The sequence below is a fragment of the Cheilinus undulatus genome, linkage group 20 (genome assembly GCF_018320785.1).
Source record: "Cheilinus undulatus linkage group 20, ASM1832078v1, whole genome shotgun sequence".
Lineage (NCBI taxonomy): Eukaryota > Metazoa > Chordata > Actinopteri > Labriformes > Labridae > Cheilinus > Cheilinus undulatus.
Window position 1 is genome coordinate 20,654,680 of NC_054884.1, and position 22,922 is coordinate 20,677,601.

The 22,922-nt window shown below is 39.2% G+C and overlaps 2 protein-coding genes across 10 annotated transcripts in view; one reads left to right on the plus strand and one right to left on the minus strand.

Moving 5' to 3' along the window:
• LOC121528360 (protocadherin-15-like) overlaps window positions 1–2,613 on the plus strand; it is a 246,739-nt gene extending 244,126 nt beyond the window's left edge. The window contains exon 39 of the mRNA XM_041815789.1: window positions 1,582–2,613. Within this exon, the coding sequence (XP_041671723.1) occupies window positions 1,582–2,358 (777 nt within the window). The 3' untranslated portion in view covers window positions 2,359–2,613. The remainder of the gene's footprint in view (window positions 1–1,581) is intronic.
• A 3,109-nt stretch (window positions 2,614–5,722) lies between these two features.
• plce1 (phospholipase C, epsilon 1) overlaps window positions 5,723–22,922 on the minus strand; it is a 116,849-nt gene continuing 99,649 nt past the window's right edge. For 6 of the 9 annotated variants that reach the window (XM_041815051.1, XM_041815054.1, XM_041815055.1 and 3 more), the window contains 13 exons: window positions 19,728–19,846; window positions 19,227–19,344; window positions 18,210–18,347; window positions 16,904–17,194; window positions 16,586–16,749; window positions 15,079–15,340; window positions 14,865–14,983; window positions 14,401–14,529; window positions 14,087–14,284; window positions 12,960–13,163; window positions 12,658–12,870; window positions 11,912–12,026; window positions 5,723–10,431 (listed from right to left, as the gene is read on the minus strand). In XM_041815051.1, coding sequence (XP_041670985.1) covers window positions 10,223–10,431; window positions 11,912–12,026; window positions 12,658–12,870; window positions 12,960–13,163; window positions 14,087–14,284; window positions 14,401–14,529; window positions 14,865–14,983; window positions 15,079–15,340; window positions 16,586–16,749; window positions 16,904–17,194; window positions 18,210–18,347; window positions 19,227–19,344; window positions 19,728–19,846 — 2,279 coding nt within the window. In that variant the 3' untranslated portion in view covers window positions 5,723–10,222. Of the gene's footprint in view, window positions 10,432–11,814; window positions 12,027–12,657; window positions 12,871–12,959; window positions 13,164–14,086; window positions 14,285–14,400; window positions 14,530–14,864; window positions 14,984–15,078; window positions 15,341–16,585; window positions 16,750–16,903; window positions 17,195–18,209; window positions 18,348–19,226; window positions 19,345–19,727; window positions 19,847–22,922 lie in introns of all 9 variants that reach the window. The other 3 variants (XM_041815057.1, XM_041815060.1, XM_041815058.1) reach the window with 1 other exon arrangement.

Here is a 22,922-nt window from a genome sequence, read left to right on the forward strand (position 1 = left end):
ACCACCGTCCTCCGCAGTGGGAATGGTGTGTTTGTGGGGATGTGCAGTGCTTGGTGTCTGCCAGACGTCTTGTCTAATAGCCAAGAAGCACCATTTTGGTCTCATCTCCCACTTGACCATAGATTCTCTCATATGCCTTTTGGCAAACTCTAGTTGAGATTTAATCAGAGATTTCTTTAGCAGTGGCTTTCTCTTTAAAACACTCCCAGAAAGCTTTGAGTGGTGAAGAACCTGGGCAACTGTTACTGTATGCAGAGTCTATCCAGTCTCTGCTGCTGAAGCTCATAACTCCATCAGAGTAGTCATCGGTGTCTTGGTGGCCTCTCATTAGTGTCCTTCTTGCAAGGTCACTCAATTTGTGAGGACGGCCTGATCTAGGCAGATTTACATTTGTGCCATGTTCCCTCCATTTCTTCATGAACTCCAGGGGATTTTTTTCTGTATCCATCACCTAACTTAAACTTTTCGACAACCCTGTCCCTGAGTTGCTTGGAGTGTTCTTTTGTCGCCATGGTGTAATGGTAGTCAGGAATACTGATTAACTGGACTGTCCACACACAGGTGTCTTTATACTGCAATCACTCAGTACTACTAGCACCAGATGGCTGGACCTCTGTTAAATTAGGCCAGTCACTTTAAAGCGGGTGAATATTTATGCAGTCACTTATTTTTGGCAGTTTCTTAAGCTCTTAAGTATTTAACTCATCATGGGAAAAACCAGCATTCTTATCTTGAGAAATCATCATAAATAAGTTGAATTCTCATGAAGACAAAAAGTACTCAAAGGAAAAAAAGAATGATACAAATATATGGATGCATGTCTGCTTAGAGCTTATATAATCTACAAATACAGGACTAAAGACAATTAAAGTTGCTCTTCAGCCTTGATGAATAAAGTGATTCTCTATTAGATGTACAGTGCTTAACACATTTATTAGACCACCTTATCCCTTGCCAAAGTAAGGTTTATGCAGCTGCCCTAAATTAACAGCATTGGTAATTACCAAAATCATTTTTTATGTTTCTGCAATAGTTAATACACAACATGTAGAAGCTCTTTCACCAAAATGATATTTTTAATGCTAAAACATAATTATTACTGTTATCCATGAATTTTCAAATTTACTGATTTACAGAAAAACTGAAAAAATGGTAAAGCACATTATTATTTCTTGATTAATATGTCAAATTATAGTTATTTACTTGCATTCCTGAACAGAAAAATTAGTTTTAGTGGTTGGATGTTATGCTTGATTAATTTCTGACTTCTCTGAGAAGCTCAGTGAGCCGGCTCAAATTTGGGTGAATTCAGTTTGAAATCCCTCATTCCTGTTCAAAACGGTAAAATGTAGAGAGCTCGCTGAAAATGAAAAAGTCTGTATTAAAGCACTTCATGATGCTGGATGGTCTTTGAGACAAATATGACAGGTGGTCTAATAAATTGTTAAGCACTGTATTTTACAAAAAAAAAAATACAGCAAAAAAATTCAAAAGATGAAAAAAAAGCAAAATATTACTTGAAAAAAGAAAATTAAAGACTACCAGTGAGAATTTGACGATATATTCTCCCTTCTTTTCTAGCATGGAAATAAAAAGCGTCGGATCAAGCTGGTGGTGGATCGAGAATATGAGACCAGCTCTACCGGTGAGGAAAGCATGCCAGACACCCAACGCAGCCGTGTTTCCTCCACGCTGAATAGCCATGCCAATGTCAACGGAAGCATCTATGTGGCCCAGAACGGCTCCATTATCCGCACCCGCCGTTCAGTAAACGCCACTGGCCCCCAACACACGCATACTAACATGAACAACAACTTCAAACTCACCTCCCCTGTCTTCAGCTCGCGGCTGGCCAAGCACTTTAAAAAACTGGAGAAAATGGCCGCCACTCTGGAGGAGAGAGTGCCACTGAACACCCCCAGAACGGTAGTGGAGAGCGGGTGCAAAACACTGAGTACCTTCAAAGGCCCAGGAACGCTGGCCTCCACTCCTGCCACTTGCTCTTTCTCAAAGACTGACAACACTAAAACGCTGAACACGTTTAACACTCGACAATCAAGCGTTTCTTTGGGGTCATCCACCACCAGCAACACTGGAGCTGAAAGTTTGGCGTCCAAATCAAACCTGCTGAAAGCGGCACAGGGCGTCACGGAGCAGCCACAGAGCTCAGCAGAGAGAGACGAGCTGAAAGAAGGAGAGAGAGAGTCGAGGGTAGACGGCAGTAATGATGAAGACGAAGACAACGGACTGGTCATGAGGGAGCCGCTGGAGTGCCCGAGCGACAGAACACAGTCTGATGAGGAGGAGTTATGGATGGGTCCATGGAACAGCCTTCACATACCCATGACCAAGCTCTGACTCATCCTCACTCAACTGTGCTCACTTCTTTTTGCCAAGATCATCAACACGTTCAAACACCATTTCTCTTTATTAGTTTCCAAATTACTCAAAAAAGATTCAAACAGTTGCCTTTTTCCTCTCATGTCACACTCAGGGTAGAAGCTTGAATGCTCTGAAGGTTTTAAATTGCTGTTTAAGTCAGATAAATGTGGGGAACCTGAAAATCATGATTTTGCCACATTTCAAATGATCAGCAACTACAGGTTCTTTACAGATGACATTATGCAGCAGTAAGTCATGAAGTGAAAGGCAAGAATTGATTTCTGCAGAGAGAAACTCTACCAAAAAGGCTTTGGTTTGAGCTGAGTAATGCTATGCCAATCATTCAAAGTGTAAAAATAAAAACTTAAGCTTCTTAAGTAAGGAAGAAAACTCTTAACTCGATTGATTGCTGACTGTGCCAAACTTTCGAGTCAAGCTGGGAGAACACAGCATAAGGAGGGGGTTATGAGAGCTTTTCATGTTAGACCCCCTCCAGTTTCTCCTAAGGCCTCCTCCTATCAGAGAATAGAATGTGTCCTTTTCACACTTCAGTGTGGAGTGTTGCAAGGGCTACCAGGAAGATGAGTCCCTTATTTTTGTAGGACTCTTTACTGACAAATTCATACAAATTTTCCTTCAATCTACACTGCTGTGGTTAAATGCTAACATTAGCTATTGTTGCAGTGTAGCTAAATTGTGATAATGATTTTCAGGTACCCTTTGTTAAATCAGCTTACTATCAGGTTGCAGTTACATGCGGAGCAATTTAGCTTTTGACCTTGAGTGTGATGACAGAAAAATGGCCACTATGTGACATGGGGATGTGCTGCCTGGTTAATACCAAGCTAAATTTTGAATAAGCATATTCTATTATTCCAAAAGATTTTCAAAAATCCCAAAACTATTCGTTAACATTGTTATTAAACAAAATCCACAAGATAATTTGGCCTTCTATTAGATAAGTTGTCAGTATGGTCCCCATAAGAACTTCCCTCCTCAACTTATCTCAGAGCTGAATCGCCTTCAGAAAACTGGACCTAAAATGAGAGGACTTGTTATATTTCTATTTTACTAAGATAAAGAAAACTCGAGGAAAAAGTCTGAACTGACCCTTTAAGTGACTGGTGTCTCTGTACGGAAACGTTCTCGTTACAATTTGGCGTTACAGCTTGTGGTGGGACTCGTGCTGAATTTGCCTGACACTCTGCATTGACACATGATGTCTTGTATTGTTCAAACTTGCCTTTTTATCTTTGTCAAGTTGCTTGGCAAACTTTATCCAAATAAAGGACTATTTCATCCATTAAAAAGGTGGCGTTTGGCTAACTTGGTGTGGGTGTTTTCTCTTTTTGGCATCCATGAGCTGACAAAGGTGGGATGAATGTCTGAGGGTCTGATGGCTGACTTTTTCTGGCTCAGGTGATAAATTTAAGGAAAGTGGTTTAATGCGCATTACATGAAGATGCATAAGATTATTTACAACTCAGTAACTTTTCTATTAATTTGTGGTGCAACACCTTTTCTTGTCAATTGCTGTGTGCAAAATTTGATCAAATAAAACCTGTTGGTAAGAAAAAACGTGTTTAAAGTTACACTTTAAATGGACTTAAGCCCCAAAAAGAAATGCAGATAAAAAGAGCCTGATGTACTCACTTTAACTCACTATCAATACGTTTTCCACTTTCTCTCTTCTTTGGCTTCAAATGACAAAATCACTTTCTTTTTCCAGTGTAGATGAGGGAACTTGTTTCAATGTCTCTCCTCCTTCAGGATCCCTGAGAGATCCAATTACCACTTCACTTCACTGCTCCTTCCCCCTCACCAAAAGTTCATTGTGATTAAGGTTGGGAGAACTTTTAATTGTGCGCCACATTACAGTGATTTGTTTTATTTGAAGTGTAAAAGAAGCCGGACCATTAAGCTGTAGGATTAGCAGGTTTTAAAACGCACATTTAATTTGATGACTGCATAATTTTACATTGAGGAGCTCAACAGAGGGTACTGTACCGGGGGTGATATTTAAAACTGAGTGCTCCTTATTACCAAGAATTACTGGACTGTACAGGGGGGTAATGTTTCCAACAGTTTCTGGAAGTAAGGGCACGCCTGAGCCGCTCTTATTGATTCTAGTAAACGAGCTGATTATGTCACAGAGGAGAAGACAGAATTAACTGAGTATTCAATCCCTGACATGAGCACAAATCATTTGATTCAAAAAGAATTCTGCAATGAAGCAAGCACAAAACCAAGGCCATGAAACTGAAGCAGCTAATTGGATTCCAGCCTATTGATAACCTATCATTTTGCAGGAAGGAATATGCTGCATTCACTCAAAATTAGACAAAACTGTAATTATAACCTGACTTTGTTAACTGGTGACTCTTTTTGAACTTTAATCATAAGCAGATCGGGGGGGGGGGGGGCTTAAAGGTGTGAACACTTTAGTATAAATTCATCAGGTCATAAATATTGTATGCAGTTAAAGATATCTATCTGTAGCTGTAACCATACAGTATGCTTTTAACATCCTTCAAAAATGATTATGACTTTTACAGTAAATTCCAATCCTACCAACTGCTATGTTATGGAATCTTTATATAAAAAGAAAACAAGAGAAAAGAAACAAACTGTTTTTGCCAAGTTTAAAGAGGCTGAAGGAAAAATTAGTGCTATTCAATATTATATTCTGCTTTTAGAATGGCAAAGATTGTGTGACTACAACTGGATTCATCTGTATTTTTCCACCTATCTCATGCTGAGTTGCAGTGCCAGTCAGCATCCAGGTCGTGAGGCAGACCATCATGCCACCACCATGTTTGACTGTTGGTGTGATGTTCTTTTTATAAAATGCTGTTAGTTTTACATCAGATGTAAGCACACCCTTTCAAAAAGTTCATTTTTTCTCATCAGTCCACAGAATATTCTCCCATACATCTTGGGGATAATCAAGACTTTGTTCCTCAGCTGTTCTTCACTCGCTCAGAAAATTGCTGTGCAATAAGTTGGATCCTGCGACAGTATAGAAAATTGATGGAATAAGTGGAATAATGTTTGGAGAGCGGGCTGTTATTGTGGAGGAACCCAAAGGAAGATCCCATGGCTTCAATACGCAATAACAGCCAACTCATTTTACATGACTACTTAGTAGTGAGTGGCAGGTCAGCAAAACTACCTATGAGTTAAAGGAAATTTAAAAGTAAAAAAATAAACTCTTTCAGAATTTTCAACAAAAATTTAAAACCATCAAATACAACAGGAAAGAAAGGAGTCACTGAATATGCAACAAAAAAATGAAAGTATACAGACTTTAAATTTAGTTAAATATTTATTCATAGTTTTTTATTGTGATAATATTCGACAAATCCACCAATTCTAATCCATATAAAAATTCAAGTAAATAGACAAATGTTCACTTGACAGCCACATGGTGACAGAGATAGTGGATGTTAAAGGGTATACTGCACATCTTATGGAAACAACAAATACAGTATGTCATATTCAGTGGATATAATGAATACAACAGACACCTTTCCATGAAGTTTGAAAGTCTCAGTTTGTCCATATTTATGAAAACTAACAGAAGAAACATAAAAGCTGCTGCTGTGTAAGAGCCAGAAGGACTAATACAACACTAAATATTTTACAGTAAAGACAGGAGAAAGAAAGGGCAGCAGAGTTCATCGTCTCAAATATTGAAATAAATAAAAAACAAATGCTAAAACTACTTACAGGAAATTACACAAATATTAATCAAGAAAATAGCCAACCAGGGCTTCACATTTAAATAAATAATATCCACACAAACATTCGTCTCAGGTTCAACACATTTAGAAATGTTACATTCAGAAATGAGGTCTAAAGGTTAGAAAGTAAGGAAACAGGAACACAGCTCTGCCCGAAGGATGCTGATGATTACAGATTTACAATTAAACAGAAAACATCCCTTTCTGTCTCACACTGGTCCATCAGCAGAGATGGTGGAAGTAATTGTAAATAAAATGTTTCTTTCCTCCTTTCATTCAAACATCAAAAGCTGAAGAGTATGAAACAGTTACAGTGACTTCTGAGTCATGGTTTCATGGATCACGATCTGATCGAACTTCAATGCCATGAACTCAAAAAAGCGTCCTATTACCACAAGCCAAGATTTGTTTAATAAAAATCAATTTTATATTCAAAATGTATTTTAACTTGGAAAATTCCTATTGCACTAAAACTCAAACACCATCACTCAGCACTGGGGAAATAATTGCCAAAAGAAAGTCAAATTAAACTCACTGGCCACTTCCTTAGGTACACCAGTTCAACTGCTCATTAATAGATATCTAATCAGATGGCATCAGCCAAGTATGTAGGCATGGTCAAGATGACCTGCTGGTGCTCAGATTCAGCATCAGAATGAGGAAGAATAGTGGATTTTTATGTACTATGTTATTTATTGCCAGATGGGCTGGTCTGAGTATTTTACAAACTACATCTAAAGCCGATAAAGAGGAGTTTATAGAGGAGCATCTTTGAACAGACTTTAAAATAAACCAGAAATACATTCATTACATTTTTACCAAAACATTATATTTTTTTTGTGTGTTTTTCTTCTTTGGGTATTTAAGTCCTTTTCAGAATTTAGATTGCATTTGTTCATGTGTTACCTTAGTGCCATCAACCATGGCAACAATATCTGAAATTACGTTTAGCTGGCCAGACAAGCCCAATCACTGTAAAATATGATTAAACAAAAGCTCAAAGTGTAGAGCTACCACAGTGCACGCAGGGAGTGACCATTACAGAACCACTGATGACAAGCACCAGGACAAGATGCTGCTGAAAGCAGGAATACACTAACTCACACACTCCCACAGTCTGGGTTAGTTCTGCCTTGAGCATCCTGTGGGTGTATCTGTGACAGCAGCACCGACACATGTAGCCTGAGACAGGCTCAGCCTGCACAGTGCTCAGTTCGCTACCTGCTGATGGTGATTTCAGGCAGGTTTCAGTTCAGATTAGTCACAAAAATGACGAAGCTTACAGTTTTGGTTTTCATCCAACAACACAGAGGCAGCAGCCAGAGATTCATCAGGTCACATGACTAACATAGCATGTCACATAAAATGACTATTAAACACGTGCACATCACCATCACATTTGTTAAATGATACATCGTCTAGCCCTAAAACAGAATGTCAAAACTTGAAGTAGATGGGCCACAGCAAACCGGTGTCAGATAAAAACAGGAGGCTACTTTTCACAAAACCTCAGCAAAACTAGTCAATAAAGATTGATAAAACATCGTCTGATCTGATGATTCTTGATTTCTGCTGCGCATTTAAAGGGTAAGGAGAGAATATGGTGTAAACAACATAAAAAACTGCCAGACCAAGAACAGTCACAGCACACTTACTGTCACTTAAGTCATCTTTCTCTGTCATTCTGACAATAATTTTAAACTTCAGTGGATCATCCTGAGCATGTCAACAGGCCTATATGCTCTGATTACTGTCATGACTGATAGATATAATAGGCAGTTCAACAGGTGTACCTAAATGTATCATCTTATGGGACGTTACAGTTTGTGTCTATACTTAAAGAATTAGGTGTTCACTTGAGCTTGAGATGCTTGAGAAACAAAACATCTTGTTCAAAGTTAAAATAGGAGTAACTCACTCTTTAACACTTTGACTAAAACTAAACTAATGTCCTTTAAGTCAAACACAAATGAAACTGTCTCTTTAAAAGTAGGTGCACTGGGACAGCTGTGGAGAAATATTCTGTTAAAATCTATGTCATGGTTTATACATTTTTCCTCATAATTAGCTGGCACAAAGATTTTTTTTGTCAATCCAGAAATCTTGTAGGACCTTTCAGAACCAGCAAAACTACACCGACAGGAAGATCTAGGTTTAAATAAATGAAATGCCAAACAAAATGTAAAAATATAAAAAAAACGAGTATCCAAAAAATTCTTGCCAAAGGTTTAAAAGCAGGGAAATGTTTCATATAAAAAGAAAAAAAGGGGAAATTGTCCCCAGATAAATCAAGTTTTGGATACATTTGGGAAAAGCAGCATTTATAAATAAAGAAAAGTCCACCATGATTGATAATAATCAATACTGGTGATCAATAAAGGTACTGCAGTTCAAATTCAGAAGAATGAATATATAGATATAAAGGTGAAATGCAAATCATTTGCTTTAAATGTTTTTCTAAGGGGATTTTTTTTTTTAAATTTGGGTTTAGACGACACACGGGTTCAATCTGTGAAGAAGAAGAAATAGAAAAAAATAGACATTTATCTTGTGATTTCCTTAATGCCTAATCTATAAAAGGGCTGAGATTAAAGTAATAACAAAATAATCACAATAAACCGTCTCATCAGGACTACATCTCTGTCAGTTGTTGAGCAGAAAGGAAAAACAAACACTGACAAAGACAGCAAGGAGAAAAAATGTGCAAAATGCTGTTTGGAGAAGACTCAGCTGCATCGTTTCAAAAGATCTTTTTGCTTCCTTCGTCACATTTCTACACAATTAAAAGAAAAACTGAGGATATTAGTTTAAAATCTCAAACTTTAGGAACAAAACATGGAATGTAATGTCCTTTCTAAGCTGTTATCTAAATGGACAATTTATTTTCTTTTTTTTTTTTTTTTTTTTTTTTTTTAGAGATTTTACACTTAATTTGTTAAAAAAGTGTTTGGAGTAACTCTCCACATATACTTGAACATTATGATTATTGTGATTTTTAATAATCATAAGCTTTTAGATTAGGGTTGCAGCTTTAAATGTAACAACCCTCATCACCAATAACTGAAAATAAATAATTTTCTACTTTATTTTTTTAAACAGTATTACAGTTGTTTTCTAAATAGGATGTCTGTTGTTGTCATTATCTTGTCATTAAGGAACTAAAATCCTTTGTGAAAGAAGCAGCAGATGGTCTTCAGAGTTACAGCTACAACTTACAGGAAAATAAGGGCAGTGTGAGAAAGTGAGTGTTACTGCACACAGTGACAATTGTGCATTTACACTGCCTCTAAATGCTGCTCATGTTTTGTAACCTCTAGGGCAGATGGGGTAGTGTAGTTTATCTAAATATTGTCGCCTCTCCGTGAGCCCTGCCCATCTGCACTGCCTTTAAATGCTACAGTACTGTAAAACTGGAAACAGCCAGGAAAGAATCAAACAAGCCAGCTTGTCAGCTTCCTTCAAACACTCTCAGCTGTACGAGCCCCTCCCTGATGAAGAGAGACAAATACTCTTCAGCCAACACTCTCCTACATCTATCTTTTCATTTCTACAAGCACATCTGCCTCTGTCTGCTATGCTTCACTTGTCAAATACAAGGGGTAAAAGGGTTTGGAGTGTTTTAAAAATATTTTGAACAGAAACAGGCCTTTAGTCAGACACAGGCTATTGAATCTTTTGAATCAGGTTTTAAGAATTTGCTTTTTTGAAGCCCTCTTATTTTTTGTAATGTTGAAAATGAAAGTACTAGCACAACTAATAGCAAATCTTTTCAATTTTACAATCAATCTTTCTTTCTGACATATCTCTCCTGTCTACTACGGAGAGGTTGATTTCTGTCCCCGATCACAACACAGCACAGCAGCTTCCTCTGCACTTACAGACTACAACCAAAGGCTCCAGAGCTACACACCCACAACATCACCACTCTAAGGTGACACCCAGTGGGACCTCCAATCAAGATAACTCAAGAAATGCAGACGCTGGCCCGAGCTTAGGGGCTGGACTCAGCCTTAGACCATTGCTGGTCACCTTTAGGAAAAGGAGAATCCTCCATGGTTTAGAAGTAGTCAACCTGAGCTGCTCTTCCTCTTTGGGTTTCATTTGTGGATCTTCCAGTTCCTGAGAAGGTGGAGCTTCCAGGCAGCAGGGGTCAGAGAAGAGGTGGGCAGATGGACAGGTTGGAGGTGACCTCTAAAGGAGGAAGCGCAGGATGAGGAGGAAGAGGAGGCAGCCTGTAGCAACTTTCCTGACCCAGCCCTGCTCTCTGCCACCCATGCCTTCAGACCCACAGCTGCAGACAGACACCCTGCAGAAACAAGAGGATGTTAAGAAGAGAAACATACTCAGACATTAAAAAACAACACTTATCAGTATGAAAACGTGTTAACGAAAACAGATCAATTGAGGCTAAATATGGGGTGCAGATGGCCTAGTGGTTAGGTTACACCCATGAACGAGGTTGGCCCACAATCCAGTCTGGCCTGTGGCCTCTTTCCTGCATGTCTCACCCCCCACTCTCTCATCCTTGTTTCTGAAAACCCAAACATATATCTTAAAAATGTGGCTGAATAGTCATTTATTTCACTTAATTATTTTTTTGGCTCTGATACATTTTGTCTCACTTTGTTGAATCTCCTAGAGGCCAATGTCAAACAAAAAGAAAAACAGAACGCAGTTACAAAACATTACAAGAAAGACCAAACAGCATTTAAATTAAGAGTTAAATCAGGGTATGTTACTGAGGGACTGCAGTTCATACAGTGCCTATAAGAAGTATTCACCCTTTGGATGTTTTACACTTTTATTGATTTTAAAAATCAATCATGGTCATTATAATTTGGCTTTTCTGAAATAAAACTACAAAAAAGCTCTTTAATGTCAAAGTGAAAGTAGATTTCCACAGAGTAGTGGCAATAAACAAAAATATGTAATGTAAAATCCGTGACTGCATAAATATTTACCCCCTTTTAAGTGACTGATTGTGACCTGATTCAACAGAGGTCCGGCAAATTGGTGCTAGTCGTTCCACAATTAGTGAAATGGGATCACCTGAGTGCAGTGAATGAGTCTCCAGTGACTGTAATATAAAAATGCCTGTGTCTGAAAAGTCCAGTCACTGGTTAATCAGTATTCCTGGCTACCATTACACCATATAGACAAAAGAACACTGCAAGCAACTCAAAGAAAAGATTTTTGAAAAGTATGAGTCAGGGGATGGATACAAAAACATTTCCAAGGCACTGAACATCACCTGGAGTTCCATCATCAAGAAATGGAAAGAAAATGGCACATTTGTAAATAAAATCAATAAACCATCCGAGGGGTAAATACTTTTTATAGGCACTGTATAATACCATAATGATGACAGTGTAGATAACATGAACCTCACAACAGACTCAAAACAAAAAACATCTCAGTGACAATTGTGAGCGGCAAACAGAGTTCCATGCATTAACAGGACATCGAAAACACCCCAAATACAACCACAATCCCAATTTTTTCTAGTTTAAAACATCACACTCAAACACTTCAGAGTCCAAATCACTTCTATACATAACCTGCTGGAATAATTAAGTGTAAAAAAACATCACACTGAACACATGTAGCTGTTTTAGATGTACTATGTGCGGCACCTGGAGAGGTCTCTGCTGTTTTTGTGGAGTTAGCTGTTAGAGACAACATACGGTACCTCTGTTGTCTTTCCATGCACAGACAGCAGGCAGAGTGTGAGCCTCACTCCTGGAGCTCAGTCAGAGCCACACAGCATGCAGCTCTTTCATCCTTACTCTGCGCCGGACCATCCACTCCGCTGACGCCGGTCGTCATGCTGCGGCTGCGACTCGTCAGCTTCTTCAGCTCGCTGGCAAAGGACATGACCTTTCTTTTGTCCTCTCGCACCACCTGGGAGCACAAAGTAGATTCTTGTTAATGAAATACGTCAAGAAAAACATCTATTATATAGATAGACCAAATATTAAGCACTTCATTGTTGTTAGTATTTTTCTTAAGTCTGTCTCCTAAAGATTGAAAAAGTCAAATTCAACCTTTTGACCTTTATTCAACAAGGCAGATGATTAAAACTCTTATTTACAGACATGCCAGGAAAAATATGGTGAAATAAGCAAAATGTATCATGATAAACACAATATATCAACATAAAAAATTGAAAACATAAGAACAAGATGAGCAGAATGATATTTGCATGTATATTTTGTACAGTCACAAACACTAAGAGCAGGATTAAAGCACCCACAATTCATCATGCAGGAATTAAAGTGCACAACATGAACACAATGAGCTTGATAAACAAAGAATTAATCACATTTCTTGCACATACATAGTACAGCTTTCTGGTTTAAGGTGTTAGTGGTGCAGAAAATACAATAAAAAGTATAATGACAACAGGAAATGACAAAGGACAAACAGTGAAACACACACAGGACAGAGTTGTATAGCACAAAAATAATAAATAAATAAATTAAAAGGTTAAAAGTCTCTAGCATCGCACTCCCATCTCCATGTTTGGTGCTACCTGCTCTTTGAGTTTAAGAATGAACCTCCCCGCTCCCTTCCAGCGGCTCTGAGCTTGATAGACGCACTCGTAGTCCAGCAGCAGACGCTGCAGGGGTTTGGTGCCTGACGACTTCTTAGATCCAGCATCTTTAGTCACTTCCTCCATCAGAGCGTAGTCACTTGGGTTGGGATTAGAAAGTATGCTGCAGGAATACTTTGCCTTTGACAAAGTCTGTAAAGATGGAAAGTGTAAGAGAAATGAGCTGTAAGTCTGGGTGAACATCTGGAAAAGTCACAGACGTGCTTTTTGAGCCTTCTCACCTGTTGTATGATGTCCTGAGCTGTGCTGTAGCGTGGCGCCTTGATCACAGTGTGAGGCTGTTCTGGTGAAACTTCATGGACCTGGACGAAGAACATATCATCATCTGCGCCTCCTCCACCTCCTCCTGCTCCTTCTCTGCCTCCAACTGTCACCTCCTCCTCCCCCTCAAGAACCGTGTTCTTCTCATTTAAGCTCTGTAAAAACTAAAACAGAGAAAAATAGTAAAAAATATGCTGATGACCCAACTGGCTCTAGTGAGAAGAGAATGTTAAAAACCATCAGTCACTCATTTTTGATTAGTTAATGTTTTGAAATGTACATTTTATAGCCACAAGGGGGAGCCACAGACCCCTTGATTGGTTTCACTAAACTGTGCACATGCTTCTAGCAGACTTTCCTGAGACCTGAACTTTGGTTTGGAATTGCATTTTTAAGTTCTTCCGCTTATTTTGGATAAGTAGAACCTGATGAGTTTAAAACCTCAGCCTTGTCTTTGAACAGGAATTAGTTTTCACGAAAATGAAGGTCTTGTAACATTTTTCAGCATTTTGGCCATGTGTCGGCCAGTTGGTTAGTTGTTGGGGGTATTCAGTCAAAGACATTAGGTTAGTCATTGAGAGGGGGATGGTGCAATCATTTTCGTTATCTTCATGATGGACCACAGGGACTTGTTTAGGCCAAGCATGAACAAAATCCCCTCTAAAACAGTTCTGAATTTCTTGGAAATTTTCATTTCCAAAATCCACACAGATTACCAAAAATTTCTGCAAAAATTCTTAAAACATATTTCTAATGTATCCCATAAAATTTCTCCAAATATTCCCCAAACGTTTCGGTGAAATTTTATCACAATGCCTTAACATTCCAATAAAAAAAGTCAAGAAGTCCATCTAAAAATTCTAGAAACTGTTTAAGCAAATTTCCCAGAATTTCAAAGCAAATGCATCAACAAATTCCCCAAAATATACAAATACATCCAAAATTATCCAAATTTTCAAAATTCCCATGAAAATGCAAAAAAATAAAAATAATCCTAGCAAATCCCTCCAAAGATCCCATGAAACTCTCCAATTATGTCCCATAAAACCCCATGAAAATACTTGAATCAGGTGCTCCCTATGTGTACCTCCTCTCTGGTTTTGAGGCAGATTCTCCCCACATATCCCTCCTCAGTATTCCAGCCGGACACCAGTCTGACCACCTCCTCTTCAGGTGCCAGAGGACGCTGCTGAGCAGAGCGCTTCACCTCACTCCGCTCCTTCAACAGAGGTATCCTCTCCTCACACAGGAAGTACTCTGATGGGTTCCCTGCCAACGTAAAGACCTGTGAGGGGATTTAATAGACACCATTAATGAAAGAGTTAGACAGACCTCTCTGTGAATGTTCATGCTGCAGTGACAACATTTAAGCTTCATAGATTTTATTTCTGCAGCACAGACCGTGTCCAGCAGCTGTTTGGCTGTTGTCTGTTCAGTGACAGTGAAGACGGTGAATGGCTCAGGACCCGGTGCTCCGTACACTGTCACTCTGTGCTGCTGTGATGCACGTTTCTCCTCTGAGCTGAACAACTGTGAAGAGAGCAGCAGTAAAAGTGATAAGAATAGCTACACTATTATCCTACCTTAGTTCTTCTATGTCAAAAGAAACACACGATTTCAACTAAAAATATTTCTTCATTAGCAGTCATTAATTAGCACTTAAGCTGTTACAAAACAAAACAAAAAAGCTTAAATTACATCAAGGGTTGCTTTACAGGTAAGAAAAGTAAGGACTGCCCAGGGCTCATGACTGACATGGCCCTCAAAAACATTAATGCATTTGTTTCTATGTTTGCTTTTTCATTCAATAATAAAATATTCATCAAAATCCATGGCAATGGCGTTTCAGGTGTTGAAACTTTTACCAATGATGCGGGAGTCACACCGCCTGTAGGCCCTTCCTCTGTTCTGCGGCTGTAAATAAACAGACTCGACACTTCTAGAGCTTCATTATGTTGTGTCCTCAGCTGGACATGTCTGTAACCTGAAAGGCACAAAAGAAAATATGTCTTACTTCAAAATAATGAAGATCAAATAAAAACACACTACTGCTTCAGGTTACACCTGATAAACTCATACCCTGTTTGAGAGCCTTCAGAGGCAGAGTCCTCTGAGCCGTAGTCTGGGAACTGTTGTTCTCAACTACAGCGAAGCGCAGGAAGCACATGTCCTCAAAGTGCACGCTGAATGTGAAGTGCTCATTCCACATGGGGTTGAGAGTATTTCGGTGGATCGGTTTGGTGCGGAAGTGGCAGCTGTCGATGGGCATGCCCAAAACGTCCACCTCCAGACAAGGGCTGCCCGCGCTGTTACCAGGACAGACGTTCTGACCAGAGACAACCTGAGAGGATAAAGATGTAGGTACAATGAAGCAGGCTAGAGAAACAAAATATCAGTCAGTTAGGTCACTCTGACCTGCAAACAAAGACTGTATTTCTCTCACACAGACACACACATGCACAAACAGCTTTTATGACTGTGAGATCACCAGTCTGTTTATACTGCTGCCTCTACCTGATCTGTTTTTATGTTGCCTCTAAGACCTTCGAAGAAGAACATCTGAATCTCCTAAATGATCATGAATGTAGTTTAAAGCTAGTGACGCTATCAACATTACAAATTGATAAAATGCCTTTTTGCATCTCTTCTCACATATATCAGATTTAATTCTCACATATATCAGGTTTAATCTGCTTAAATAGACCTTCATAATAGACCTTTATAAAAAAATATGACTTGATGTCAACAAAACGTTGACTTTCTATACCAGCAGGAGAAGAAAAAACGACAAACTTTTTACACAATTATACTTCTACTTCAAGGATGTAACTGCTGATCATTTTTGCATTAAAGATGCAAATAAAAAGAGTTAACACACACGTAGAAATACAGACCTTTGAAACAACCAAAACTAATTAAATACAACAAACACATAATCAGAAGAGACAGAGGGTTGATTTCCAGACAGCGTGGACATATAAGAGGCCGATCTTTTAGAGGCTCTGCTCTCCTTCACTGCTGTAAAGAATTAACTGGGTGGCCTTCAAATAATGCAAGCAAACACAAATCATGTCACAATAAACCTGTCCAGACACAACTTAACAGACCTGAGCCATGACGTCTGGGCAATCTTAACCCATAAGATTTAAATCACTGCATAATCACTGTCATGTTAAATAATGTCAGTGAAAAAATATGTTATTCTATTGTTAATACATGTTTATTATACAGTTTACTATATTTTATTCTAAGCAAAGGAAGAACAGCCGTGAAAGAAACTGGTTAACACAGTTGATTAAGGGACATTATTGTTTTGGAAATAATTAAATTACAAATAAATATTTAAGCCTCCTCTTTGGAATTCTACATTTGCAATTTATTTGTAAAAAGGGGGGCAAAAAGTGAGCATTTTTAAAGGCAGTAAATACCCACACTTTGCACACACCATGACTTTTTTATTTCTGGATTCGTTAAGTAAACTTGGGGATCAAAAGGGGCTGTAATCAAAGTGCAGGGATCAAATTATTTAGATTGAGGTAGACCTCCTGATTGAGCTGTCCTGCTCCATTTGTCATCTCATACTCACAGTTAGAGAGTAGATTGCTGGGCTCATTTTTTCCACATCTCTCTCCATGGGACAGAACTGCTGGTAGAGCGGACAGCTGCGGTCCCACAGCACTGGCGGCTTCAGGACGTAGCCACAGCCGCCATTAGCTTCAAACAGAGCTGTATTCAACTGCATGGGCAAGTCTAGGAAAGAAGGATAAATCCATTTATTATACATTTATGTCAGCTTCTTACCCAACTGACATTTTTTACTCGTTCACTTTAACAAAAAAAAAAAAAAACATTTTTCTTGTGACACAACTTTTAAATCTAAAAACTATAAAGTTGCTGTCCTCACCATCAGTCTGGTAGTTGAGCGCCACCAGCTGAATGCCATGCAGCCAGAAGAGCAGTGGGTTTGGGTTCGTGGAGTCGATCCTGGTGGCTGCTGGGTAAGTCCTGAGCAGCTGGCACACTGTGTGCTGGATCAGCTTCTGCGAGTACCGCCGGCACAGGCGCTTGGCGGCGTTCTCGTTGACAGAGGAGATGTGGTAGCATTTGGGTGTGCGAATGATGGCACTGAGTGAAGTCGGAGGGTTGAGGATGGGAGACGTCTGCTGCTCCTCCCAGCTCAACCGCTCAGCGCCACCTAGGGGGACGAGAGAGAGACATTGAGAAACCCTGAAACTTCCAGCATCATGGTCCTACATGTAAACGGCTACATAGACTCTTGGCACCAATCAGGGATAGCAATGTTTTTATCCTAGCAATATCCTAAATTTAGGTCTTAGTACATATCAGCAAAAATTCAGGTCAATATTGATGGTTAAGTCCTGAACTCAAAACGCTGGACGAAAGCCCTAAAGGACATGCATCTACATATATACCTATCCATTTTCACAATAAAATACGTAATTTAGAGTTTTTCCTTGAACTGTCAACTAATTTCAATCCCTTGAGCTGCAGAAGCACAAAACAAACAGACATAAAAATATAATCTATTTATGTGCCTAGAGCTAATGACCGATGTTTTGAGCCCTTGAAGATGGGGCTGGCTCGTTTAGTGCGGCTTGGTTCGGCCAAACAGGTGATGGAAAGCAAATCACCATGGCTTGGTTTGGCTAGGCGGAGCTCTAACTGGATTCCTCTCGTGTCGGAAAATCAACAAAAACCTTTAAAAATTATATTAGTTTTTAATCTACTGAAAAATCATGGTCACACATTAACAGGGAGATAAGTTTGAATTTTTTTTAAACATCTGTGAAAATGCATCAGCACTTTTATCAAAATTGTTAAAAGCTTCGGTGAGAATTGTTTTTAGAGCTAATGAGGCCAGAATTTTTCATGAACAATTCCCTGAACATTCATTAAATATTTTCTCTCCTTTCTTGAAATATTACCAAAATTTTGTCAAAAATTGGGAAAAAATGTGGTCATGAATTTGCAAACTTTACCAAAAACTGGGTTTAACCTTTGTGATAAACTTTTGAAACATCTTTATCTTTAAACCTACCTTTAAAACATTACTTTTACTGTATAGTCCAGTAATTTGGTGTTTTAAAACTTTTTTGAACATGATTCTTTCCACTTGTTTTAATTCATATCAAAACTTCTTCAGATATCATTGATAAAACACAAAATAGTAGTACATAAAAACAAATTACCTTTCCCAGGGGTGCGGTTCTGGGTAATGACCTCGCCTGTTGTGCTGCAGCGAGCAGGAGCAGTGCCAAATATGGACTTCCTGCTCTTTCCACGGTCCTTCCCTCTGCCAGAGCCAGCCGGAGACAGTGTGGACAGGCCTGTGTTCCCACACACAAATAAGACAGACCAGGAAAATGGTCAATAACCCAGTACAGACAGACTGGAGACAGCATACTCATGACATCAGTATCTCTCTCAATTTGTTACTCAAAATCCAGAAGTCATTTTCTCTAAATGCTGTCATTTTCTGTCATAATGAGGAAGTTGGCCTTTCCCCTGCCAGACACCACTCTGAGATCATTTGTATACGTCAAATCAATGTCTCCTCTTCAATGATTTATAAACGCTCCATGCATTTTCAGGAGGGTAAACCTTTTTATTTATAACTATTATAATATCTAGTTTTTTTAAGTAGCATGTTTTCTAAATCTAGATAAGATGGCAGGCAGCAGTGACCCGTCTGCTCCCTGTAGAAACAGTAAACACAAAATCACAGTGGAAATACGGGCAGGTTTGTGAGGGAAAAAGTCAAGCAAAAAAAAGAAGAGAAAAACACTGAAGATGAGATGGAAGGTTGATATTGAAGGGATATGCAGAAATAACTGAGATAAATGGCTGAAAGGAACGATGGTAAAGAGGTTTTAGAAGAAGTTTTATGGGGGTACAGAGAGCAAAGAGGGACTGTTTTGGGACTATTCCGCTTTCCCATGGGGGAAAACAGAATCCTCAACTTAGTGGGTGTCCTGTGTGGGAGAGGAATGAAGTGTAACAGAGGGATATTAAATGTCCTTCAATGAAATACTTAAGACGAAACACACATAGTTTGACCTCTGAAATATTACATGGGAGTGGATATGAGTCAGTCGAGTAAGAATGGAGTAAAACAGGGGTGGAAGAAATATTTGGACCGAATAAATCAGAATGAATGGAAAAGGGGAGGATCAAGGAGAAACACTGAAATATAAAATACACTCTACCGGGGAATTTCACTGCCTGGCAGTAGATGACGAGGTCGGACAGCTCCTGGGCGATCTGACGGCTCTCCTTCTTGTTCTGAGGAAGGTAAAACTCCTCTCCAAGCTCCATGTCAAACACCTGAAGATGAGGAGACCGAGGACAAGGAAAACATGGTTACTCTTTACTATAAGAGAAAAGGAAGCACTATTGATTTAGCAACATATACTTAACCTTCATAACACACTGCCATTCAAATCTCTTATGTACCTCACTGGTAAATCAGTATTTTGATTCAACAAATTCTTAAATTTGTGAACTTCCAGAAATATAGCATAGTAAAAGAAGAGTAATTGACTTAGGAGGTGCTGGACTGAATCCAAACAGCCTGACTACCAATAGGCTATTGGCTAAGAGGCTGACTTTTTCTTGTAATTACTCATTGTGATTTAGATAAGTACATTACCATTAACTGGGGTGAGCTGTGGGTGAATTAAAATGAGTTTAACAGTGTAGTTCCACACCTTTCCTTTGCTTTGTGTAGTGCAGTCTGACTTTTTCATCCTCTTCGGTACTTCATCTACAGGTTGCTCCTCTTTGTCCGCTGAGCTCTTCCCCTCTGGCTTGTCATCCAGAATGTTATCTGTTAGGAAATATGATGAATTACAGGAGTGCTGCTCAAACCAAGTTGGCATGATTTAGAGCCAGTTACAGACTACTGTTCATTATGCAGTGTCACGGTTTTAATAAAAATAAAAAACTGAGCCAACAGGGGGATGTTGGATGAACTACTGTCATTTTCGCACTGAAATGTATTGCCTGAGATAGGCTGTAATACCTGACAATCAAACAGGAAAGGCAGCTGCAACCTCTGGTATTGAAAATGAGGCCAATGTTGAGGTGAAAAAAACTGCAATTCAGTGAATGTCTGTCTGAGACTGGTGCAGAAAGACCAAGAAGGCACATAAACATACAGCCCATATCAAAACACTGCATTAATAGACTTGTTTATAGCCTGGTACATCATGTCTTATTGACACACTGTTCCAAGGTTGTTTTTTTTTCTTGTAATCCATCTTAATTCAATGATGAATAAAACATATGAATATGGATGATCATACTGCAAAGCATGCAAGTTGTTGCTCATCAGTTTGCTTAAGGCAGAAGATTCTGATTCATCTTGTGCGTGCATGCAGCTGCATCATGATCATTCTTGTCAATATATACTTGCCTAAGTGTGATGCGTGTTGTTAGAGGACACCACTAGAGGGCACAAAAGAGAACTCAGGCTGTATACAGCTACATACTGAGTGGGATGTAAACTACAAACATGGACACAGTAACCTGACACGCCAGATGGATTTGTTTCACACATCCATCTGGGAAAGCTTCAATAGGAAACGTTTGAGAAAAGGCAGAGGCTTTGAAAAAAACTCGGAGTGTGATTGGATGAACGTTCTGTCTGTCACATCTCTACGGGCCTATAAGAGCAACAAAACTTGTGACGAAGCAGCTGTTGAGCTACGCGTGCGCAGCTACAGGGAATCAGCAAAACATGGCGACTAGAGACATGTAAGTACTCGACTTTTCTTGTTTTTGAAAAGACAACAACTCACTGCTGTTCTTTGTTCTTCTTTTAACGAAGAATTGTTGTCAAGTTCTGATAAAACTTACGCTTTAGCAGTGTTCACGCTAAGCTCTTCCGCCATGATTGTACCCCCTCATGGGACTGCTTGTTTATGTCACGACTCCACCGTGCCTGAAAGTAATGCCCCTTGTCGCTAATTGGTCCTGTCACTTTCTAACCAGGCCCAAACGGCTCAGACGGGAGCTTTGCAAGATGGATTCGCCAGTGAAAAACAAGGAAATGGGCGTATCCATCTGCTTTGCAAGGTTATGGACACAGTGGATACGGTGATAATTCTGGGCTCAAGACCAACAAAATAAACATCATTAACTAGGCCTGCAGCTCTCTATACGCAGACCATGCACAGCGCGTAGGCCCTATTTTTTTCTCTTTATTGCTCTTTCTGCACATCAGCATTGGCCTAACATAACTATACCTGGGCATCACACATTAGTAATCAACCCTCAAGATACGTGGTCAACAAAAAAGTGCCCAGTCCACTCTCTCTGCCTCTTTCTCTTCCTCTCCTGCTGACTGACAGACACATTTGCTACAAAGAAAGGCTCTAACCAAGTTTCTCCTATAGTAAATCAACCGAGCAACCTCTCATGTTTAACGTCAACTTCTGCCATTGTTTAGTCTGTGAATTTATGATAAAACTCCATAAAGTTCCTTCACTGATTCTCATCATGAATTAATCAACATCGAACTTCCTTTGTAGAACAGGTGTTCTAAAACCAGATTGTGGGTAAAAGCAAATAATGATGACTTCTATTTCAAGGCGATTTAAAAAAAGATAGACTACTGATGACACTAAAGTAGAAACACAGTGAGGGAGAGAAAGAGGCAGAATGGATAAGCTACAGTGTGCCAGGAAAAGAGAGGAGTGTATGGGTATGTGTGATGTGGGACCAATTAAACAGACAGCTAATAAATTGGGATTAATGTTATGATGAAAATAATGCACCCAAAGTGCTAATCATTTTTAAAGATAAAAAGTAGATGGATATTGAAAATTTTATCTTCATGATTGCCAAAAGAATATGATTGTTAAAAAAATATATAATTTTTGTGACTTTTTTCAGATAAAATTTTACTGAAAGACACCGGTCTGTGGTAGTATTTGGTTTGTTATCCCTGATGATGTAGCTCAGAGATGCTTCTTTGATATCTAACTATATCAGGCTAACTACAAAGTGAAAAGACATTGTATTTATTCTCTATTTTTCAACTGTTGTAATGCTGAGTGGGTATATTAGGGTGAGGATGGTGGTGGGGGGTATGGGGCCTCATATCAGAGTCTAGTTGGGGCCTCACCTTTGACAGAGACAGCCCTATCATTGATCAGCAGTAACAACAGATCAGATCAGGTGACTGATAACCAGTATTAGAACATACTGTTTGCCCTGTCTGCACTCATTTTGTATTTTGGTTTAATTAGCGTCTGTGTTAACTGGTTATTTTCAGCCGACTGTGTTTATAGATGTTGTTCATACAGCAGCTGATGAAAGGTTTGTTTAAATTTCTTTTTACTATGTCAAAATATCCCCGTCAGATATGCATTAAATGAAAAATTAAACAAATTAAAAAAGCCATAGACACATTCGGCTGAAAGCCTCCATCTTGTGAACTGTAATGCCAATGTTATTTTCATTAATTTTCAGGTTTAAGCATCAATTTCTAAAACAAACTTCTCCAGATGGTTTGACAGACATGTTTGTCTCAGTGCAGGGTCAATAACACACTGAATGCATGCAGAGAACTGTGGACATGGTTTATCAATTTCCATTAAAACGTTCACTTGTTTTTGTCTCTGCTGCTGTGCTGACTGTCACACCTCCTCCACCTCCACACTGACTCTACTGAACTTGGGTATACTGCATGTTGTGTCCATGTTGCACAGCCAACAAGTCAAGGGACACATGGCACTATGATGCACCCACATCCATGAGGTTAATAGCAAGCATGCCAGGCCTAAGGCCAACTTTTTGCCAAATGCAAGACTGACTGAAAGCTAGACCGAGACAGAATTTTCAATAAGGTGACCACCAAAACTGGGCTTTAAAACTCCCCTTCAGTAAGCAATGTGTGA